At 39.6% G+C, this 24,458-nt stretch overlaps 2 protein-coding genes across 10 annotated transcripts in view; one reads left to right on the top strand and one right to left on the bottom strand.

Annotated features, from left to right (window-relative positions):
• Positions 1-6,864, top strand: part of drc1 (dynein regulatory complex subunit 1 homolog (Chlamydomonas)) — a 51,180-nt gene extending 44,316 nt beyond the window's left edge. The window contains exons 14-17 of the mRNA XM_078399350.1: positions 756-982; positions 2,598-2,741; positions 3,354-3,456; positions 6,206-6,864. Coding sequence (XP_078255476.1) covers positions 756-982; positions 2,598-2,741; positions 3,354-3,456; positions 6,206-6,268 — 537 coding nt within the window. The 3' untranslated portion in view covers positions 6,269-6,864. The remainder of the gene's footprint in view (positions 1-755; positions 983-2,597; positions 2,742-3,353; positions 3,457-6,205) is intronic.
• Positions 6,865-8,431: 1,567 nt separating this feature from the next.
• Positions 8,432-24,458, bottom strand: part of otofa (otoferlin a) — a 224,433-nt gene continuing 208,406 nt past the window's right edge. For 5 of the 9 annotated variants that reach the window (XM_078399340.1, XM_078399343.1, XM_078399344.1 and 2 more), the window contains 6 exons: positions 23,928-24,026; positions 18,141-18,382; positions 14,646-14,824; positions 11,103-11,203; positions 10,239-10,432; positions 9,892-10,027 (listed from right to left, as the gene is read on the bottom strand). In XM_078399340.1, the coding sequence (XP_078255466.1) occupies positions 10,252-10,432; positions 11,103-11,203; positions 14,646-14,824; positions 18,141-18,382; positions 23,928-24,026 (802 nt within the window). In that variant the 3' untranslated portion in view covers positions 9,892-10,027; positions 10,239-10,251. Of the gene's footprint in view, positions 10,028-10,238; positions 10,433-11,102; positions 11,204-14,645; positions 14,825-18,140; positions 18,383-23,742; positions 23,842-23,927; positions 24,027-24,458 lie in introns of all 9 variants that reach the window. The other 4 variants (XM_078399342.1, XM_078399345.1, XM_078399341.1 and 1 more) reach the window with 3 other exon arrangements.

The following is a 24,458-nucleotide window of genomic DNA, read 5'->3' as shown; positions in this document are numbered from 1 at the left end:
TGGAATGTGATGGAAAACACTGCAACAACATTGCAGCATGGGGAGAAGTACTGAATCCCACCTGATGGGTGTTTCGGGACTTTCCAGTACACTTGTGGAAATGCAGCAAACTTGCTGAGGGTTTCATTGATTACATTTGTTTCATTAGAGTCTAAAAGGTTGAATCATGTTATTGAACCATAGTGTTGCCTCCTGCATTATCAACAGTAATCTTTGTTCTGCTTTTTGGAAAAATTGAATATATTCCTTTACGAATATTTATTTTTATCAGAATTAGAGAGTGTAGGGATGTTGAAACAGAAGATAAAATTTGAATGTGAACAAATGCCAGAAATATACTTCAGGTAACACCGCATTCATGTTTTGGGTCATTATGGAGCAATCTTTATGCTTTCCCACTTTCTCCTGTCATTTAAATATATTTGGTAATGCTTCTCTGATAGTGAAGATTTTTCCCGAGATTATCCACCTATAACTATGTTGCATGAGGATGAACAGTTATTATTGTAATTATCTCTCACAATTCCATGTGGGAATAATATATTTGATATATTTGGTCTTTATCACTTGTCTAAATGAGTAACATGAGGAAAATAAAAAGGCACACAGAAAAATTTGCGGGTGTAATATTTATTTAAAATATAAAATATGCTATCTCTAGAGTAAACTGATAATCTGCTGTGACCATTTATTAATATTTAAGGATCTGCAATATTGCTTCCTTTTCTATAACAAGATGCATTTATTGACTTTAGGAGACGGACATTTTATTGAAGCAGCTTGATGAAGAGGAGGTAAAAGAAATAGAAGATGAAGTAGAGGGTCAAGGGGATACTTTGGAAGATGTATGCATAAGTGAAGAAGATGATAAAAAGATAAAAGCCTGTACAGATTTGATATCTCAGCAACGTTTGCAACTTGTTCACCCCAATGATATCCTCAGAACTTTAAGACTTTTCTTAGAGGAAAATGATCAAGCAAGGTATATATCTTTTTTGGTCTCTATTTTTCAGACCTGAAATTTAATTTATCTTTTTACAGTGCTTTAGTACTTTCTACCTTTTGTGTTCTGAAGGCAGTAATTTAATGAAGGGAACATGCACCCTGCATTCCCTAGGTGCTTACATCCAGCCGTTTATTTTTATATTTCACCCAATTTGATAAATCCTGATGCAGGAGATGGAAGCAAATCAACTATTACCAAGGTTGATACTGGTTTCACCAGTATGGCTAGTATCACGTATATTTGCCAAACATATTAAGGCGGATAATATTTCAAGAAGAGGGGATTTTATTTTTGATGGGATTTATTTCTTGCAAGCATCTTTTACGTTTGATTATATGATTCATTCTACTTTTTGAAATTAAATTGTAGTCAATGTATTTTGATTAGTAATGTACGATAATTAGTGTTTCCTCTAAATAAATGTTCTTAAAGTTCACTACAAATAAATCAGATAATGTCCTGATGACTTGCGTCAGATAATAAAGATGTCTTTCTAAACTTGGAACCTTTTTACAAGCATTCAGTTTGGTCATCCCCATAGGCAGTCGTGCATTCATATACCTTTGCGATCTGGTCATACTTCCCATTCAAGTCTTCGTTCTACTAGTTTATTGGACCGTGTTTCTCTTCTATAAGATTGTCTTCATCACTGTTTCTCATTTACTTTCTTGGTTGTAATAGCGATAATTTTTGGCTACGGATTTTCAAAATTCCGAGCCGGGTATAACTTTTTTCTATTGAAATCACTGTTATTAGAAGAATACAGCGGGACTGTGGTCGTAGTAGGAGATTAGTTATCCAGAAGGCCATGCCAGTGACACAAAAGTGTGAGTCCAATGGGTGGCCTGAACCCATCTGGCTCTACAAAGTTTGAAAGGGGAGAAGTTATTTCATTCTTTGCCATCCATGGTTGGACTTCTAAGGCAACAAAAAGACCAAAAGCAGAATGCAGGTTGGAATACCACCCACCTGGAGAGGCTCTCTTTCTAGACCTGGAATGTCCGGACTTGTAAATTAATTGCTGTTCGTTCTTCATCACTAGATATGAATCCTGGTGGTACTTGCTCAACAGCACTGTGAGAATACCTTCTGTTGAGGAGCTGCAGAGATTCAAGAAAATGGCTTGTGATTAGCTTCTCGTGGGAATATGGGGATGGGCAACAAATGCTGACCTTGTCAGCGCAGCCCATTTGCTAAAGTTTGAATAATCACCATGGTCCCAGAAATGTGTTTGTATTAATGGCCCTTTCAATGGCTTAGCAAGGGACTCTTAATTATCGACATGCTGTGGTAATTGATTCATGCCGTGGACTGTAGCAGTTCAAGATATGGGCAACCTCCACCTTCTAGAGTATATTTTAAGGATGGCCGTTAGATGGTGGCCTCGCGGTGACAGGCATATCCCATGCTTGTAATCCCAATAAAAGAGCAAAACTGATTCAAAGTACACATGGCCTAATGTTCAATTCAAAACCTGGGCTGGTATTTCCTAATAGTGTTTATTTCCATTTGACTTTGATCAGTTCTGAATGATTTGAAAATAACGTGGCAAAATTTTCCAACAATGCTTTTCTGGGTTTTTCTTCTCAAGGGACAAAGCGCACACCAAAACGTCCACTGTGAAGGAGAGAGATAGCTCTGAGGATAGTGCATACTGGGAAGCCATGACAAACATAATCCCAGAAAATAAATTGAAGGTCTGGAACTGTCTTGAAGATTCATTGGGCAAATACTTGTAAGTATCTCACACTTTAAGCGATAGCAAAATCTCTAATGGAATAAAGTTACAAATCAAATTTGCCTCGTTGAAATGCATCAGCATACAAATTTCATATTCTGCTTCCATGCACAGACACTGCTCGACCTGTTGTGCTCCTCCAGCTGTTTTTTTTTGTCCCAGATACTAACATATCTTGTGTTTCCTGAGTATTTTCTTTTCATCTTTTAATTTTTGTGATTTAATGTTCAAAATCAAAGTTTTGATATTTTTTGTGTGATATAATAGGTTGGCTTCATTTATGCTGGAGGGTCAGTTAAAAATAATGAAAGGAAAAAAAATAATTTTGAATGTAAAATAGGACCGAAGCATAAAATGACAAGAGAAAGAACAATGACAAAATGACAGAAAGAAAGCCTAAGTTGTATTTTATTATGTTGTCCTTGCATTAGCTGGAAAAACAAATGTTATAAATGCAATTTTTCTGTATTGTTATTTTTTTTTAGAAAATAATTACTAAAAGTCTTTACTGCTCTGTTATTCATTTACATTATTTTATTTCATTGCTGGTCTTGGGTCTTCATATAAATACAATATTAAGTGAACAGGATTTAATATTTTCTTTTACAGTCAAATATTGGTGAAAAGAGCAAACTTAAACACTGAGAAGTGCAACCTTGCTCAGCAAAATGCAGAATTCAGATTATTATTACAGCAGTACATGCATTCCACAGTAAGTGATACCTTGCATACAATATTTTCTTCCAGGAGGCATTAAACAACTCCCTTCTGTAAGGCACTTTTGCAGTGTTACAACTTGTCTTCTGCGTGCTATGGACACATTTAGGAGGTTGCTTTAATCCCTAATTGGAAATACTTAAGGTTGATGAGTTAATTGATTTGACGCAGAAATATATTTCTTTCTGTGCGGATGCTGCTTGAACTGTTGAGCATTTGCAATGTTTGGGTTCATGTTGGAATAATTTATCAAGTGCTATTTTTCATAGTATTAGAAACAGTGCCAGACTGCTTCACCACGGTTCCTCAAGACTCAGTATAGATGAAACTGCTGCAGGCTGAGGTCATGTTGATTTGAAGTTATTTATTTTGTTGTAACAAGTAACTGCTGATGCTGATTTACCAACGAAAGGCACTAAAAGCTAAAGTAACTCGGTGGGTCAGCCATAATCTCAGGAGAATGTGGATGGGTGACATTTTGGGACGGGACCCTTCTTTAGTCTGAAGAAGAGTCCTGACCTGAAATGTTACCTATGCATGTTCTCCAGAGATGCTGTCTGACCTGCTGAGTTACTGGAACATTTTATGTCTGTATTTATTTATTTTGTTGTTTAGTAGTGTGGGTAGACTTGAAATGTTAGGTCATTTTCACTTGGTGTTATCTGTGGATAGGTTTGTTTTTTGGTAATCCGGATGGTCTGACAAAACAGATTTGATTTGGTGTGGTTTTCGTTTCAGAACAGATATTGATCATCTTGGGTGCAGATAACTTCAATCAGTTGAATCACACATTTTACCTGCCCAGTTCCAACATGCTGTTATGTAATTGGAGCTCAATTGTAACTTCATGATGCCCACCAGTGTGATGTACTATATCAAGCTACCTAAATGGGATAGCTCTCTGGGCAAGCGAATTGCATGTTGAAATTTAAACCACATTTGTTTGCGGTATACGATTCCATCAATTGCTCAGAGCACCATTATTAACTCGGGTAATGTTCAGGCAAAGGTTAAAGAGATTAGTAATCAAAATGAGCAGATTTAGTATTTGGGAGTGGATGTGGGTCACAGTTTATACCAGGTACGGCATTAGCATTGAATGGTGAGGTGCCAAGAGATAAGCACAATACATGAATGACGAGTGGAGATGAAGTTCAATTCCTGACCCTGATAGTGGAATGGGAAATGAGGGAATTGAACTGGACGATTTCAAATGTGTGATGGTTGTAGTGATGCAAAATTCAAAGTGTGTATGGGTTGATGGCAGCTGCAGTGGTGGTATGAAGCTGCAGCGCGCTTGTAAAAGACACAACATTTTATGGGTGTTTCGTGAAATCAGATCGCTGCCTGAAAGCCCACTTAAAATGGGGAAGATCACTTAGACTGGACAATACAAATCCACTAGGTTGGCTGTTGTTCTCATTTCTGGTGCAAAATCCATTTAGCACTCATTAAATTAATGCCAATCAATTATTTTTAGGTGCCATTCTTTTCCTTATGACATTATTAACATTGGTGCACTTTAGTTTGCAGGGCTAAATTTTGTGGTTATGCAGTTCTAAAAAATGCAACTTTATGTCTTGTTTTTGTCTCTTATTGAAGTTTTATTCAACATGGATTAATTTATTAAAGAATGAAATTTTTGTATTCATTTATTAATACAGTGTCATTGATAAAGATAGTATTCATTGCTCAAACCATTGTGTTAAGAAAGCACTCACACAAATTTGTGTGCTGAAGGTAAATTTTCAATGAGGTTTACACGTTATAGTTGAATTAGGCCATTCGGACCATCAAGTCTACTCCGCCATTCAATCATGGCCGATCCCATTTTCCTGCCTTCCTATAACCCTTGACACCTGTTCTAATCAAGAATTTGTCTATCTCTACCTTAAAAATATCCACTGACTGCCTCCACAGCCCTCCGAGGCAATGTGTTCCACAGATTAACTACCCTCTGACTAAAGAAGTTCCTCCTCACCTTTTTAAAAGAGCACCCTTTAATTCTTAGGCTAGGACCTCTGTTCCTAGACTTTCCCACCAGTGGAAACATCCTTTCCACATCCACTCTATCTCTGCCTTTCATTATTCTGTAAGTTTCAATGTGGTCCCCCACCCCCCACCTTCTAAATTCCAGCGAGTAGAGGCCCAGTGCTGTCAAACGCTCATCATATATTAACCCATGTATTCCTGGAATCTGTGTTTTGTTTGGTGCATTGAGGGATTTGGATTTGGTGGTGTTGAAGCTACTATAATGTACCCACAGTTGAGAACGATATGCAACTTAAATTGGAACTTGAATTTGATGGTGTAATGAAGTATTGTAACAATGTTATAAGTTGGACAAAGTACCAATGGAGTATCAATGGAGATACTTTGTGGTGGAGGTGAATGGGTTGCATGAATGTTGGAGATTAATTTTATTATTTAAGAGTAAATTGGATAGGTATATGGATAGGAGGGGATTGGAGGGTTATGGTCTGAGTGCAGGTAGATGAGACTAGGTCAGGGAGAATGGTCGGCGTGGACTGGTAGGGCCGGACAGGCCTGTTTCCATGCTGTAGTTGTTATATGTTATATATGTTAATTCGATTTTCTGAATTTTGTTCAAAAATGAAGAGGCAGCATATTCTATTTTGCTTGGTTCAGTGGGGTTTCAGAAAGTGCAAAGATTATAATCCTTGCTAAGTAATGCAAATGTTTTGTTAAAATGAAAATATTGTATTTTGTTTTAAACTCCTCAGGTGAACAATGAGCTTGAGATTCCGCCAACGCAGCTGATGCAATTTAATCTTGATCAGCAATAAACCACTGTTAGAAGAATTCACAAGATGCATGATTAACCAGTAAGGCAAGGATGAGTGATTTATTCGTTTTCAGTGGATGAGCCTTGGTTCTGGAATGCCCCTTTCCACACCTTTATTTTATTACCTATGGGTGACCTAAGTCACACCTCAATTGTCTACATTGTAATGGTTGGTATTGTATAATTGATTATATGAAAAATGGTTAGAAATAAAGTTTTAAACAATTAGGACTGAAAAAAAGAATTATTTTTGTTGAAACGGTTGCTAATCTATTTATATGTTTAATTTGCTCTTATTTGGCAAGATAACTGGCAAACTAACTCTTCAAATAAGATGCATTAGAAATGTTTAAATGAATTAGAATCAGTTTTGTTTCCATTGTATGGTGGTTAGTTTTTTCAGGATTGTGATCAGAAGCTCTAAGTTGACTGAGACTTTTTTCACATGTCATGAACAGTCTTTGAATGCTTTTAATCATGTCTGCAAAGAAAGCCATGTTAGCATTATTGCGCTGTTTGAGAGAGATGCTTCTTGTTAGCATTGTAGTTGAAGTCAGCATTTGTTGTCTTTGGTAACTTGGGATGTACAGATTGCTGTTAAAGGAATTAAATTTAACAAATGGCTTGTGCAAATTCCATGACTGCTTTTTGACTGAGATGACAATGACAGGATATTTCTGTTATAGACTTGGGGAAGAGAGCGATGGTGTTGCATTTGTAGACCACCTGCCTTACAAAATAACAGCTGGGCTCTTGTAGAGTATCTGAATATAACGTTGTTAAAAGTTAACAGAGTTGAGTTGCTTGTAAAACATAGACACAAAATGCTGGAGTAACACGGGGGGGACAGGCAGCGTCTCTGGATAGAGGAATCGGTGATGTTTCGGGTCAAGACCCTTCTTTCTGAAGGGAAAAATAGGTAAAGCGGGAATCATTCAACTGGACAAAAAAACATGTGAACAAGGAAAAAAATGCAGTTTTGCATTTCAAAGGTGGAAAAATAAACAAGGGATGTCACTGTTCCCCATAAGCGATGTCAGGTCTGTTACACTTTCCGTAAAGAGAGTAGGAAATACAAGCAGAATTAGAACATATGTAATGTCGCGTGCAGCAGACAATAAGCACACAGTTGGTGTTTTGCCTCATCACTATTTGCCTGCATGGCTTTGAATATCTCAAATTCATTCCTATTTGGAAATCTTCCATGTTCGTTCCTCTCCGTTTTGAATTCCCAAAATCTTGTACTCCATGGGTGAAGATTATTTTTTCTCAATGCTGAATATCTAGCCTGTTGGTGAGATTGAATTTAGGTTCACGACACCCCAGGCAGGGAAAAAAATCCTTGGTAAACCTAAACCTAGCTTGTCAGGCTGTCTAAGAATGTTCTACATTCAGAAACATTACCTGTGATACTTCTAAAATACATTTTTCCAAGAATAGAGTTCAACCTCTCTTCATATTTTTACCTGTTTATCCCAGCATGTCAATGGAATGAGTAGTCTGGCGCTGAATTAATAATGCAATTGTTCACAACTTTATTTCAAATATTAATATTTAATTTAATTTAATTTAATTGCATTGTTCTCACAACAAAAACAAAAAAAATACACAAAGATCCATACAAAGAGTAAGGTGAAATTGAATTTCACAGACTTTTGAGGACATACAATTTCCTCATACTTTCATAATTTCACAATGTACACAATGAAAAATGGATCACAGAGGCAACTGCCAATTATAAAGCAAAGAGAACTTGAGTCTCATCTAGGGTATGCTGTCTGCTATTTACCAGGGTACAGTCAACCTTGTAAAATGCTACCTCATTAGTTATGAAAATCTGATTTTTGTTTTGAGTTGAGCTGATGAAACAGATTGGTTTGTTAAATGTGACCTTGGACAAATTGGCTGTCATCTACTCAATTGTGTATTTCATGAATATGTATTTATCTTTGTCTTGACCAGAAATCGCTACTTGAACAATAGTGAAATCCTGAATAGATTAATTGTAGATGCTTGGTATCACAAAATGCTGAGTAACTCAGCGGGTCAGGCAGCATCTCTGGAGAGAAGGAATGGGTGATGTTTCGGGTCGAGACCCTTCTTCAGACTGAAACATTCAGACCCTTCAGTCTGAAGAAGGGTCTCGACCGAAACGTCACCCATTCCTTCTCTCCAGAGATGCTGCCTGACCCGCTGAGTTACTCCAGCATTTTGTGATACCTTTGATTTGTACCAGCATCTGCAGTTATTTTACTACACAATTGTAGATGCTTGCTCACTGTTATGTTTTGAAGATCTGAACATCCATGTGGTGCAATCTAATGTTGAAATTCAGCAAGCTTGTAAACACAGTGTGATTAACAGGCCAAGTTGTTTGCCCTAGTTAATATGTTTGAAGATAGGAACAGGGGTTGGTCAATGGAGTTCCTCTGTTAGGTGATAAGGTGTGATTGATGTAATTGTGACCTCTCATCTGATGAATCTCTTCAGCTAGTCATTAACAAAAGGATTGTTTTTTTGTGAAGAAGGGTCTAGACCTGAAACATCATCAATTTCTTCTATCCGGAGATGATGCCTCGTCCTCTGAGTTACTCCAGCATTTTGTGTCTATCTTCAATGTAAACCAGCATCTGCAGTTCTTTCCTACATAAAGGGTATTCCTTCCTCCCAATACCCTTTGAGGAAGAGAGTCCCAGAGATTTGCAGTGCTCAAAGAATTAAATAGATGAATAGAGGTCAATTTGTTTTGTGACAATTTTCTCTTGTGCAAAGAAAAAACACAAAGAATCAAAAAAAGTGTAGCTGTAAAATTGAATGCTAGTTTCTAATGGTGGTGAGTGTTGGTGTCTGATATCTCTTGTAATGTTAATGTTTTGATTAGTTACCAGTTATGTGAATTGTTTCTGCTTGTTAGCTTGAAGGATAGTGCTGAATTGGTTTTGATCCCCATGAAGAACTTGTTGTAGGATGACAAAATGCTGAGGTAACTCAGCGTGCCAGGCAACATCTGTGGAGAAAAGGAATAAGTGATGTTTCAGGTCAAGACCCCTTTTCAGACTGAGAGTTGGGGAAAGGGAAATGAGAGATATAGGTATGTGATGAAGATGTGAAAGTACATGACGTTTTGACAAGAGCACATGCAGGATTCATATTTTTTCACTATGAAACATTTAAAAAAAGTTTTGCCGAAAGTAATCAAGGCCACAAACAGTGAAAGGAATAGCTTGGCCAAAAATATCCGAGGGACCATTTGTAGTTGGACTATATCTTTGTGTTTAAGTGGAATAGGGGGAAATTTTGGAAGTGCTCGACGAAACTGGCAGTGATGATAATATGTGAGAAATACTGAACCTCAAAACCATACAAGCAAAACGTACTTGCAACTGAGAATCAAAAAGCTGAAAAGAACATTAAATTGTAATTTAAACCTTGATGCTGGAGAGCAGCACACACTGCACACAATAAGATGATCTGTAGATAATGTTTTCAAAGTGAATCCCCAGAAAATGGTAAAGGCTTATCTCCTAAACGTCATACATTAAAAGTACCGTCAGTTGTTCAGCCACATGAAACCGTGATTCATGCACCAAGCAGCTTCTTCACCATGTAACCTGGCATGCTGTAAAGGAATAGGCCGATCATGATCACCAGTAGCAGAGCCAACACAATCTTCACAATAAGCCACTTGTATCGGGTGCAGATGAGGTATTTGATGGATTTCAAAGGGTTGAGAAACCATATAAAAGTTGTGTCGGGCCGACTGTCCACAGAAGCATGAAAGAAATACAAAATTAAGGTTAGTGTTAATAATTTAAAGGGGGAAGGGGAAGGGGAAGGGGAGGGAGGGAAGTCGGAAGGTTAGTATGGGGAGTGGTAGAAGTGTGAGAGAACGCGGTACAGTTCTGATTAGAAAACAAACTTCTTCCACATTTCATAGGTACATTTTAGGATAGATGAGAATAAGCATCTACCATTTTGAGATCACTATGCTCCAAGCATCTTCTTGACAATGTAACCAGGCATGGAGTAAAAGAAGAGCCCCAATAGCAGAAGAAGCAGTACAAGGGCAAGGATCTTCAAAAGTAGCCACCGATAATTATGCCAGATGAAATATCTGATCGACTTTAGAGGATTCATAAACCAGATAAAGCTGGTGTCAGGACGACTGAGTAGGAAAATTCAGGAGAGGAACAGAGACAGGAGAAAAAGAAATAGACAAAAGTTACTATTTAACATCAGGCAGAATTTGAATATTGTTTTCTGAATGTATGACACAATCTACACATTTCTCTCCCCTTCAAATTCCAAGTACTGCATAAAACAATTGTTCAAATCCTCAGTAGACGTTTACTGTTTAACCAAAGCTATGCATTCGACTTTTGGATATCTCGGCTGTGAGACCATTCCTAATATAGAAGCTGCATTGTGCTCCATGAAAACAACAAACCCAGCCTCACTTCCTACCCAGTAAGCTCTTTGAATACAAGCATAATAAGACACTGCCCAGCTTCCTGATGTCACACAAGCCCTCATTTAAACATACAAGATGCAATTTGTGCCTGGACACAGGTATTGTAAAACCAGGCAGTAGTTGTGCAAACCTGACAGAGGCAGGTATTAAAGCCCAGGACAGTAAAAGGAAGAACCCTGTACACAATTGCCTTACTATAGAACTATGCCAGCTAAGGAAACAAATTAAAGGTATTCACATTAGAGCCATCTTTTCTCCTATAAAGATTAGAATCTGAATTGTGCCCTCCTCCTGTTCCTTAAATGGCAGCTTTTACCCTGAGCTAGTTTGTGAGACATGAACAGAACAGGAAAATTTGACTCACTTTGGCTTCTCCAGAGGATCTGGCTCACTTCGCGCCAAGCCTGCAGGGTTCTTCTCAGCTTCCTCTGCTGTCAACAGGTGTAGTTCAGCCTCCACCTTACCCTGAACACAGAAAACATTTGGTTTAAACTTTGCAAAGACTCTGTGTTTACACTGGAGATATCCAACCTGCGAAACTCAACTGCAGATGGTCGACAGTATGAAAAGGAGAGGCGATTGCTCCCAGAGGGTGTCTACACTGAAAATGTCATAAGGTGTCTGCATTTTGTGCATTAAAATTCTCTTAAATTACTTTGAACTATTTGTATTTATTATTCTTCCTACAGTTGGATTTCAAAACACATAATTTCCTCACATTGGTTGGCAACTGTTATATTCAAACTGAGATTAATCCTTCCCTGTTCTCAATCGAAACATACACTAAAACTTGCACTTTTGACCCATCTCGTCCATGATGCCTCTATCTGTTAACTTTATATGCCTGCATTAGGCTCATATCCTGAGAACATAGAAAGGTAAATCACAGAAAAAGGCCCTTTAGTCCTCAATGTCTGAGCCGAACATGAGGCCAAGATAAAGTAATCTTACCTGATACATGTGATCCATATTCCTACATATCCATTTGTGCCTATCTAAAAGCCTCTAACACTATTATCATATCTGCCTCCATCACCACTTAGGTTTGTGCTATTTGCTCTATTGTGTCCAACTACAATTTGGTTTTCCAAAGTGCATTACCTCACACTTCTGGAGTAAATTCCACTCCGCCCATCTTTTCTGCTGATCTATGTCAAAAGGTCATACGTGATGGGAGTAGAATTAGGCCATTCGGCCCATCAAGTCTACTCTGCCATTCGGTCATGACTGATCTATCTCTCCCACCTAATCCTATTCTCCTGCCTTCTCCCCATAACCTCCCTCACCTGTTCTAATCAAAAATCTGTCTATCTCTGCCTTAAAAATATCCACTGATGGCTTCCACAGCCTTGTGGCAAATAATTCCACATATTCACCACCCTGACTGAAGATATTTCTCCTCATCTCCTTCCTAAAAGAATGTCCTTTAATTCTGAGGCTATGACTTCTAGTCCTAGACTCTCCCACTACTGGAAAAATCCTCTCCACATCCACTCTATCCAAGCCTTTCACTATTCTGAATGTTGCAATGAGGTCCCCGTCCCCCCCTCATTCTTCTAAACTCCAGCGAATTCAGGCCCAGTGCTCATCATAGGTTAACCTGCATCCATGTTTATGTCCATCTGTAGACAAGTTTCTTCACTCTATACGACTCCAGGGATTTTTATTTGCCCGCAAACTTCATAATCTAACCACATACATTCTCATGTCATTCATTTATATATTACAAAGAAGGCTCCAGCACTGATCCCTACAGTTCACTGCTGGTTAGAGATTTCAAGTTGCAAAAACACCCATCGACTACTACCCACTGCCTCCTCACACCAAGCTGACTTTGGATCTAATTCCCCAACACGCCTTGGATCTGTTGTGCCACTGCCTTCTGGACCAGCCTACCATGTGGGAAAAGCCTAATTTAGGTCCATGTAAACTACATCTGCCACTCTGCTTTCATCAATTTTCTTAGCTTGCTCTTCAAAAAACTCCATTCAACTTGTGAGGCACTATCTTCCCTCCTCCTACAATTAGCCCGAAGAAGGGTCCTCATCCAAAACGTCACCTATCCATGTCCTCCAGAGATGCTGGTATTCCAGCACTTTGTACCTTGTAAGGTAAACAGAAAATAGGTGCAGGAGGAGGCCATTTGGCCCTTTGAGCCAGCACCGCCATTCATTGTGATCATGGCTGATCATCCACAATCAGTAACCTGTGCCTGCCTTCTCTCCATACCCCTTGATTCCACTAGCCCCGAGAGTTCTATCTAACTCTCTTTTAAATTCATCCAGTGATTTGGCCTCCACTGCCTTCTGTGGCAGCGAATTCCACAAATTCACAACTCTGGGTGAAAAAGTTTCTTCTCACCTCAGTTTTAAATGGCCTCCTCTTTATTCTTAGACTGTGGCCCCTGGTTCTGGAACCCCTCCTTTTTGTACAGGTCTACCCTGCCACAGAAGAGACCCCAATTATCCAAAAACCCAAGGTTCTTCCCCTTCTAACAGATCTTTCGTCACACATTCATCTCTCTGCTCTTCCTATTTATACACTAACTAGCATTTCTACACTCACCAGCATATAGCGCAGAGAAAAATCCTGAGATTACTATTCAAGACATAGAACAGTACAGCACAGGAACAGGCCCTTTGACCCACAATGCCTGCCAACATGATGCCAAAACAAACTCTTATCTGCACTGTGTGTGTAAAAAAAGTGCCTTGCATATTTTAAAACTTTGCTTTATTTGATATTTCCATTCTACCCTATGTATGCCTCATAATTTTAGGTTCTTCTATCAGATCCCCCTTCAACCTCTGCTGTTGCAGAGAAATGAATCCAAATCTGTCCCACTTCTCCTTGCAGCTAATACCCTCTAATCCAGAAAAGGATTCACAAAGTGCTGGAGTAACTCGGCAGATCAGGTAGCATCTCTGGTGAAAGTGGATTGATGATGTTTCGGGTGGTCTGAAGAGGGGTCCCATCCTGAAAAGTCACCTATCTATGTTCTCCAGAGATGCTGCCTGACCTGCTGAGTTACCCCAGCACTTTGTGTTTTTTGTGTATTAACCTGCATCTGTAGTTCCTTGTTTTTACTCTCTATTCCAGGCATTATTCTGGTAAATCTCGGCAGCCTTTCCAAAATCTCCACATCCTACCTGGGGCAACAAGAACTGCATGCATAACTCCAAACGTGGCTTACCCAAAGTCCTATGAAGCTGCATCATGACTTCCTGACTCTTACACTCAATGCCTCGACTGATGAAGGCAAACATACCATCTGCCTTCTTTACCACTCTACCTACTTGTGTTGCCATTTTCAGGGAATTATGGACTTGGACCTCAATTATGGACTTGGACCTCTGCACACTCATGCTGTTAAGGATCTTGCCATTTTTTGCATATTTTCCCCTTAAATTTGGTCTCCCAAAGTTCAACTCTTCACACCTGCTCAAATTAAACACCATCTGCCATTTCTCTGCTCATTACTGTAGCTGACTTATATCTCACTGTGTACTTTGACAGCCTTCCTCACAGTCTGTGACCCTGGCAATCTTGGTGTCATCTGACATCTTGGTTTTCAACTTTCCATCTAAGATCAAAATGTCATCAGTGATAGGAGTAGAATTAGGCCATTCGGCCCATCAAGTCTACTCCATCATTCAATTGTGGCTGATCTAGCGCTCCTTCCTAATCCCATTCTCCTGCCTTCTCCCCATAACAGCTGACACCCGTACTAATCAATCAAACTCCCTAAATTTACTTTGTAAGATCACATCTTCTGCCTCACTTCTGTCATTACCACATAACAAAACCTCATGCCTTTTTTAAATTTATTTCTTTACAATGCTTGTGTCAATTTTTTCCTGATAAGAGATTAAGCTAAACTCCAAAATTTAAAAAAAGCTCTTCTTACCGTAAGCTCCATTTCATCATTTTCATTTCTGGCGACAAATGGCCACCAGCCCTTCACTCTCTTCTGCTTAAAAATGGAGACCATAGGAAAAGAAGATTCATCTGTAGCCATTTCAATTGTACATAACTTGGCTGTTTTTGCACCTCGGGTAAACCTGTTCAGATCCAATTCAATTGCACCTGTCGGGGGAAAAAAACTAGAGTCACAGCTGAGTTGTTGAACAATGTTCCAGAATATTACACGCATTGCTAAATACCTGTTTTGAAGTTAACATTGTGGCATAACTTTGAAGAGCTTATCCAATGTTACTTGTGCGTTTGTGGGACCAGAAAACCTAATTTTGAACATAAACAAGAGTTTCTTTCTGCTCTACTTGACCCCTCTCCTTCAACTCTTTATCCAGTATCTTGTCACCTGTATTGGTGCTGCTTCCTGCACTCAGGCAGAACTGGAAAATTTCATGGCTTTTGTTGACGATTTCAATCTTGTCTCTCCTTCGCATGACCCATCTCTGACAGTTCCCTCCTATTTCTGCATTCTTCCGTCTTCACCTAAAGGGACAAGTTCCTGACTCATGAACATTACAAGCTTACAATCTCCCACAGCGTTTTCAACTATATTCCCCCCCCCCCCCCCCCCCCGCTTTGTTTAAGGACGCCATTCCATTCTTCTAGTTCCTGTGTCTGCGGTCCATTCCAATAATGAATCTCTCCACAAAGTTATCACCAAGAGGTTTGACTTTCTCCTTAACTGTGACTTTCCCTCTGTGGTGAAAAGAGCCCTTGACTGCATCTCATCTATTTCCTTCTCCACTGTTCTCACTCCCTTGCCTGTAAAGAGCAAGTATAGGTCCCATCACCCCTACCCTTTCCATTTTCCACAGAAATATCTTCCTCCGCAACTGGGTCCACTCATTCCTTTCCATCTAAACCACCCCCTCTCCAGATACTTTCACATTAGAGATGTAACACCTGTTCCTATACCTCCTCCTTCACATCCACCCAGAGAATCACGCTGTCCATGCAGGTGAGACCAAGGTTCATGTGCACCTCATCTAACCTCATCTACATCAGTGCTTCTGACCTGGCCTCCTTTACATCAGCAAGACCACGAGAAGACTTGGCATTTCGCCAAACATTTCACTTGGTCCACCAAGGCCTGTTGGATCTCCCGGTTGCTAACCATTTTAGCTCCCCTTCCTATTCCCATACTGGCCTTTATGTCCTGGGCCTCCTCCATGGCCAGTGTGAGGCCACAAGCAAACTGAAGGAACAGCATCTCATATTCCGCTTGGGTAGCCTATAACCCAATGGTATGAACATTCCACACCTCTTCTATTGTTATCTCCTTATCTCACACTTTGACTTTTCTATCATGCCTCCAGCATTGTTTCAACTTGCCCACTGTACGCCTGAAGAACAAAATCTTCCACTGCATTTCGCTGCCTTTGGGTCCCAATAAAGAATTCAACAATTTCAGCTTTCTCAATCTTTCTGTTTGTGTTACAACTGACCAATTCTACTGTAAAATTACCCTTTTATAATATTAATTAGTTTTTACTCCCTTCACAGACCCTGTCGGATGCATTGTGTCTTTGTGTAGTTCACCTTCTGGTTTCAAACTCAAAAATAAATATGACATAGCATATGTCATATTGCTGGAGAAGCTGAAGATATAATAATAATAATAATAATGCATTTTAATTATATAGCGCTTTTCATATACTCAAAGACGCTTTACAGAGCTTTAGAGAACATAGGGAAATGAATAAATAGATAAATAAGTAAATAAGTAAACGAACAGAGAAAGGAGACAGAAGGTGAGGTGACCTTCAGTGGTTGAAGGCAGTACTGAACAGGTGAGACTTCAGCGATGTTTTGAATGTGGTGAGTGTGGAGGAGTCTCTAACGGTTTGGGGTAGTGAGTTCCATAGGGTGGGAGCAGCGATGGAGAAAGCCCTGTCCCCCCAGGATCTGAGTTTGGTCCGGATGTGGGGGGATAGGAGATTGGCAGCAGCAGAGCGGAGGGTGCAGGTGGGAGTGTGCCTGTGGAGGAGGTCGGTCAGGTAGGATGGGGCCAGGTTATGGAGGGCTTTGTAGGTTATGAGGAGGATTTTGTACTGGATTCTCTGGGGGATGGGGAGCCAGTGGAGTTTGTAAAGGACGGGGGTGATATGTTCACGGATCGGGGTGTGGGTGAGTAGACGGGCAGCGGAGTTTTGAATGTATTGAAGTTTACTGATGATTTTTGAGGGTGCGCCATAGAGGAGGCTGTTGCAGTAGTCCAGACGGGAGGCTGGATGCTGTATTTGTGCACACACAACACCAAATTTCATGCCGATGTTGACAGCGTTTAGCTTAACTTAGATAAGGTTGCAGAGCAATGTTGATCAGCCGGCAAGATTGGCACAGCCATGGCAAATAAAACGTAGTCCTGGCAAGAGAGAAGGGGTGCACGACACAATAAATAATAGAGTTGGGAGAATATTGAGGAACAAAGGGAGCTCTGCTTACAATTCCAAGGAAGGTGGCAGATTAGGTAGGGAAGGAAGTTAGCAAGATACTGGTCTTTATTTGTTGGGGTGTAGAATATAAGAGCAAGGATAATATAAGAGTACTGATGACATTTGGATAGGTACATGCCAAGGAAAGGTTTTGGGGGGTTATGGGCCAACACAGGCAGGTGGGATTAGTATAGATGGGACATCTTGGTCAGCAAGGATGAGTTGGGTTGAAGGGCCAATTTCCATGCTGTGCAACTCTTTGAGGAAAACTGGGATAGGCTGGGCTTATTTTCCTTAGGATGGAGGAGAGTGAGGGGAGACATGACTGAGGTATGCAGAATTATGAAGAGTATAGATAGGGCAGTTTGTGAGGATGTTATCCCCTTCGTAGAGGTGTCTGAGACCAGAGGGCCTAGAGTTAATGTGTGGGGTGGGCGATTTAGAGCAGATCCGATCCAAGTCTTTGTCCACCTAGATTGGTTGCAATGTGGAAACACACTGCCCGAGAGAGTGCTGGAGGCTGAGACTGTCACAGCTGTTTAGTAGCATTGAGAAAAAGCATTTGAATCACCAAGGAAGAAAAGGTCACAGGCCAAGTGCTGGTAAATGAGATTAATACAGATTTGTGCGATTGTTGCATTGATTAATATGAGGAATGGGGATGACACAGGAGGACAAACGGGCTGCTTCTGTGCTCTGAGTTTGTGACCCAGTGGATCATACAGTAGCTATCATTGATGGCAATTATTTATCTTAACTGGGGAGATCTCGAAAGAACCGCCAACAACCGAGTGAGGTGGAGGACATTTGCCAATGGCCTATGCTCCTTAGAGGAGCCAAGGGCTTAAGAAGAAGAAGAAGTAGAAGAAGACCTCATTCTGTAATGTAACTATTTCAAAGTAGAAGAGATACTTCTGAATAATAATCATGCATTCGTAAAAAGAATCTGGATCTATGGTGCAAGGCATTAAAGAAACAACAGTTCAACTTACCAAGGAAGTCATCAGCTGAGAAGTGGTCAGCATCCCAGACTTGTAGAGTCAGACGGGCTGGGATCTTATACTCTGTCTCATCCCAGGAAAACATGGACTCCTTTTTGGACATGACGATCTTCTCCTCAGCCATCAGGTAGTCGAGGGGGTAGATGAAGCGCCAGTTGAAGTTGCCCTCGCCAGTCAATGAATGATAGTGTACATCGGTGTCCTGCTTATCTTCCTGCTGCCCTTTTAGCCAGCTATAAGAGACAGCCAGTGTAGCAACAATTAACACCACAAAGACTTCAGCTGATCAAAAGAAATCCAGACTAAAACAAATCTATAATTGTGTTTTAGATTTTGGATTTCCAATCCTCACTGTAGGGAACAGTCCAAATAATACCTGGTTTCTGACTGGACTAATAAGAGGTAGTTACACTGATTTTGCTCATGGCCATGGATGAAAATAGTTGCCCAATTGGAATTGTGGAGAAGGAAATACTTTAAGGAATGCATTAATTCATGTGAACCTGATGTAGATGGTGCTGAAGATCCATTCGTGGTGAAATATTGTCCAATGTAAAATTAGTCTGGGCACATCCATGTACCATTCACACTTTTCTCAGGCACGTCTCTGATGACATTACTAACTGTAAACGCCATTTCTTCACTTCCTAATGTAACCTGGAGGTGAAAGTTGTAAACTCCAAACCATTGTTCCAGTTTCTTGCTTTTTTTAAAGGTCCACTCGGCTGATATTGAGACACTTTGTTGGACAACTTCAGAATTCACTGCAAACTGCACAAGAACCTCTGAACGCCTGCATGGTGCACTACAACTAAGTGAGAGCACTTTCCAACATTTAGCTGACAAGGTATTAATCCAATGGGTTCTTCAACAACATGAATATCACTGGCTTGTCAAATGAAGCAGTTTCTTCATGCAAAGGAGATAAAGCAAAGACACACCCATCAATTTGTTGCTTGCATTTCCTAATTTGCTACTAACCCTAAAGCATCAGAGAGGTCCCATGGCAGTGTATTTCTGAGGAAAGGATTTCAGTGAATTCAGTGAGGACCAGGTGTTATCTGGGACGATGGGACTGGCCAGTGTGGCTGGCTTCCCACGAAGAAGGCTGTCATTGAGTATGCTCGTGCCCACAAGGCTTCACTTTTATAAATGGGAAAGGTTTTAACTTCCGCCATGAGCATATGGTGGTGGATCATCAAAAGATCCACACTGGTAAATGCCATGTTTCCAAAACACTCATGGCAACTTCATCCTCAGGGACACTGCTCCCAAGCATATTTTCATTTACAAGCCACTGCCCTTAGGGATTAATTCTGATGGACAAGTTCAAATCCTCTGACAAAGTGTACTAACTGCTCATATATGTAAAATCAGACGAGAAGCTCACAGTATGAGGCTTGTCTAAAATCTAAATTAGTCACGTTGATTGAGACACCAATCGTCACAAGATCCCATTTATGCTTTAGTCCCAAAGATAACCAAAGATACAATCTTTTGTACTGAAAAGAGTAATGTCTATAAAGGAAAAGTGGCTGATTGGTTGGTTTGGGTTTATTTGTCATTCTCATCACCATAGGTTTTTGGAAGAACACACGTTCCTTTTAGCAATAATGTCATCAACTTTTCTTTCCAACTTTGATATAAATATCTTGAGCTATTGTACACAAAGAACATGTGGCAAGTGCTTTGCCTACAATAATAGTCAATGTAACATACAAAAGCACTGTAAATGCATTTGAGATTCCAATGCCACCAATGACTCCTTTATCTGAGGTATACTGTGGATGGCTAGACTGTAATCATGTATTGCCTTTCCGCTGACTGATTAGCACGCAACAAAAGCTTTTCACTGTACCTCGGTACCACGTGACAATAAACTAAACCCAACTCATCTCAAAAATGTATTCTTGGGCTGTGCATGGTATTAGTGGCTGCTGTACCTGCTATTACTTAAACCTAGTCATGTACCTCTAGTTGAATGTTGACATCCAGTGGCAGTTATGTCTGAAGATTTGTCCTGTCATGAAGCCAACAATCCAATTAATTATGTTTAGATGAAGGCTATACTTTAAAAAAAAGTGTTTCAAGGATGTCTCGAAGATTATAAATTTAACAAGTTTCACAAAGAGTACCTTTGCTTCATCGATACACAATTCATAAACACAAAAACATTTCCCTTAACTGTGTAAATAGATTGGTAGAGTAGGAGTATACGAGCTTTAAAATATCAACTTAATCAAATTTGAAAGTTGCTCATCAACTTTCAAAACTGTTAACTAGACGTTGTAAGTACAATCAGAGACATCCTTTAAGTATTAAATGAAGAAGTTTTCCTTTAATTAGACTGAAAATCTACCAAATATACTGCCCTTCTCTAAAGTTCAATGAGCTCAAACATCTTAAAGTTTGTTATTAATAGGCCTAATCCATTTCATATGTCGATCCAGGTCAAGGTTTCACAATAAATGGAAACTGGGAGTTTCGTGGTTTGTCCCAACATCTGCCAAAACGCCTGCTTTTATCTCTTGGTTTCACGACAGGATTCTGCTATTATCTTCTTGAATCTTTGCACCAATTTTCCTTTACATCACGAATTATTAGTAAATGTAATCAAGGAAGTGGAATGATATTTGGTAAACACATGGAAATTTGACCTTTAAACTGGTTCTAATTTCACTAACTCAGCCTCCCCTCTTTGCAGATGGCACTGCTGGTTGATGTATCGCAGACTCATGCATGACTAGAACTGGCTGCAAGCAAAATGGCAATTTTCCTGGCATAAACACATCCACGATAAGCATTGGACATGTTTATACCATAACAATAGCTGAAACAGGTACAATGGCCCTATATTTTAGAGTTTTTATTTAACATTGTTACATCTCCTTACCTCTCTCTTTACACCATATATTAAAAGTGAATATAAACTGCAAGTCTTTTATTTGTTGACAACAATAATTCCTGATTCTCCACCCTTATTCTATAGCTGGTAGGGGAGTCAAGTGTATTCCAAATGTGTTCATGATTTGGGTGTAAAGAATGGTCCATTTAACTGACAGTCAGAATAGTCCACGTGACTAAAACATTTCTTCTTTTTCATCAAGAGGTGAAGCCCAAATAAACTAGATTGCGGGAATCAACTTACATGAAAGCTTTAAGTGCCTTGCACCTTATCATCTGAAAACTTTTTGTTATTCAATAAAAATTTCCAGCAAAAGCCTTCTGCCAAATTTTCCAATTGTGTCCTTGGTATGAAGATAGAACTGGGGAGAACCTAAAAAATTCCTTACAGAGAAAACATTTTTACATTTCTTACAGATCTATTAAGAAGATGCAATGGCTCCAAAATAGCCTGATATGCCACTGAACAGTAGGATGCAGCAGGTAACTAGAGTGACCCCTGGACTTGGCTGGACTGCGATCTGCGGGGTGAACTGTCCTGAGAATTCTCGTGTATCTCCTGCTGGGAAATCACAGAGACAGCATTCATCTGCGAAGATGAACTGACTCTTATATTGACTCTTACAGAAAGGGTTTTCAGAGTGGGTTATGGTGTTGGAAGAAGCTGAAACCTGATAGAAAGGAAGAAAGTTACTAAGGAAGATCCAGTCTTTTTTAAACTTTCTATTTTTTTAGTTTTAGAGAAACAGCTTGGAAACAGGGCCTTCGGCCCATCAAGTCAACGCCGACCATCAATCAACCGATTACACTAGTTCAATGCTATCCCTACACACTTGGGACAATTTCACAGAGGCCAATTAACTTTACAAAACTAGTGCATCTTTGGGGAGTGGAAGGAATCCAAAGCACCGGAGGAAAGCCACAGGGTCACAGGGAGAACTTGCAATGTCTATACAGACAGCACCCGAGGTCAAGATTGAACCCGGGACTCTGGCACTGTGAGGCAGCAGCTCTATCAGGTTCACTACTGTGCCGCCTGGGTTGCTTGGTTAAAATTGTAGCGCTACAGAGCTGAAGCAGCCACGTTGGTCAAAATAACCTCCCCCTGTGCTGTAACCATTCTATGATTTTCTGATCATCATGTAACCCTTCATTTACAAACAAAGATCATATACTTTGATTGAGATAATGATCTGCTTTCTTTATACCATTACTGTAGTGAGCTACAACATCTTCATTGTATTATGAGCAGGCTGTTGTTGGTATGGGTGTCTAACATGTATAACCCACCATTGGAATTGGCAATGAAACTGCTCTACAATGAAAGGGCACACTCTTATTCTTTTGTTTGACCACCTGGAGAAATTATTTACATTAGCAGCAATGATGCACCAGGTAGTGCTGCAATGAAAGGCCTTTAAGGGCCAAAATCCATGTGGTTCATAGAATATCCAGTGGGATTTATTGATCCCAGATAATTAATTTGAAATACATTGCGGCCCTCATGCACCCACAGGCAAATGTTTCAGTTATTTTGTTGCAAGCTCCTTAAGAATAATAACAATCCAGCAGTTTTAAAAGCAAAATCAATTTGAATGTTAGTCATGCATGAGAATGTCTGCATTCATGCTGCAAAGAAAAACATAAATTAATACAGTGCGCTCTGAAAAAAACATTTGTTAAAGCATGAAAAAAATGCTGCCTGCAGATACTATACCAACCAGATTTTTAGTTCCTCTTCTATGCACACAGTGTCTGACTTGACACTCTTAACTGGGTGCTTATTACTTTATTCCTTCATTAATCATTGGACCACAATCAATACTAGAGATTGGCATGGATAACAGATGAATTAACACTCACATTCGATGCACTGACTTTGTATTTCAAACTAGAGACTTAACTATTTTAAATTCATGAACGTGGTAATTATTGCCTGACCTTAATGGCCTTGAAAAGATAGTAGCAAAATAATTTTGCCAACCTTTTCAGTACCATAAAGTAGAAAAAGAATACTTGGTTTGTCTGATTAACTGGTGACAAGGGGGCATCAACTTCTGCATTATAATGGTCATTATGGTATATATTACACATAGTAGTCCATGTAGAAATGCATGCATCCAAATGAAACATCTGTGGCGATGGGGGAAATATAGCTGAGGATAGATAATCAGGGTGGGATACAACTGGGTGAGACCAAAGAAGAATGGGAATGATGCACATCGGGAGAATTCTTCAAATGTGAACCAGGAAAAATTCAATGAGTTGAGAAAGGAAGCAAGCAATAGGAAATACTGGTTGGGATTGAAAATGAAAATGAATATTCCTTTATTTTCTCATATACTTCTGAGGATCAGAAAGAAATATGCCTAAACATATTGGAAGATACTGCATGCTTAAGAAGTTACATTATTTTTCTCCAATTCAAACTCCACTAACAAGAATTGCCAATTCAATTGAAAGTGGGGTCCGATTACAACAAATTTCCCAAAAAGCCACTGCTTTCTTTATTTTAATACCTAACATTGTGCTTTTACGCAATGTGCTTGAGGAACTAGAAATATGCTTGCTATGTATCTGAAATGTAGTTAAATACAATTGCAAACATCTATGTTGCAGCAATGTAGGATGGGGAATGAATGAATTACTCAGCATAGAGGGGGGATGAGCCGTGCAATTGAATCATTACCCCCTGACATAGATGTCTGACATCTTCTCTCCTGTCATGAAAGCATCATCTTCAAGAATAACGTCATCAGTGTTCCAAATAATAACACGCAGTTCATAACTGGTTAACAACAAAAGCAACAAAGAAAAATTAGAAAACAAAAGCACACTTCACACTCCCAACACAGGCCACACGGTTGTACATACCCCCTGACAAAAATGTCACTAGATTTCTCTCCAGTGAAGTAATCATCGTCTTCCAAGATAACCTCATCTGTATTCCAAACTATGACTCTAAGCTCATATCTGGCAGGGAGGAAGGAAGACAGGATAAGATGCTGTGGCATATGCAATATTGAATGCCTCCCCAGAAAGTTGCACGTGTCTGATCAGTATTAACATAATACTGTAGACCTTTCGATTGCTATTAATAAAAGCAAAGTTCCTTTCCTCACATTTCTTCAGGGAACTGTGAAACTCCGAGAATACAAGTAGAGTATTCCTATGAAATGTCCTATATTGATTCTTGGTCAATTGTCTTGCTGCATTTCACTACACTCTTATGGGAGCAAAGGTGAAAGAGAACTTCTAAGGAAAAAAAATATTTTGGAGCATTAGAGGATATCCCTTTGGCTGCAACAAAGTATCAGCATTTATCAATAATATCAGCAATATTAGTAATGCAGAGCCAGTGTTTAGCACGGTTTCCTCTCAGTACAGTAGGAGTCTATGCATGTA

This window comes from Rhinoraja longicauda, chromosome 5 (genome assembly GCF_053455715.1).
Source record: "Rhinoraja longicauda isolate Sanriku21f chromosome 5, sRhiLon1.1, whole genome shotgun sequence".
Classification (NCBI taxonomy): Eukaryota; Metazoa; Chordata; class Chondrichthyes; order Rajiformes; family Arhynchobatidae; genus Rhinoraja; species Rhinoraja longicauda.
Note: the sequence above shows the minus strand (reverse complement) of the source record. Positions and strands in the feature narration are given on the sequence as shown.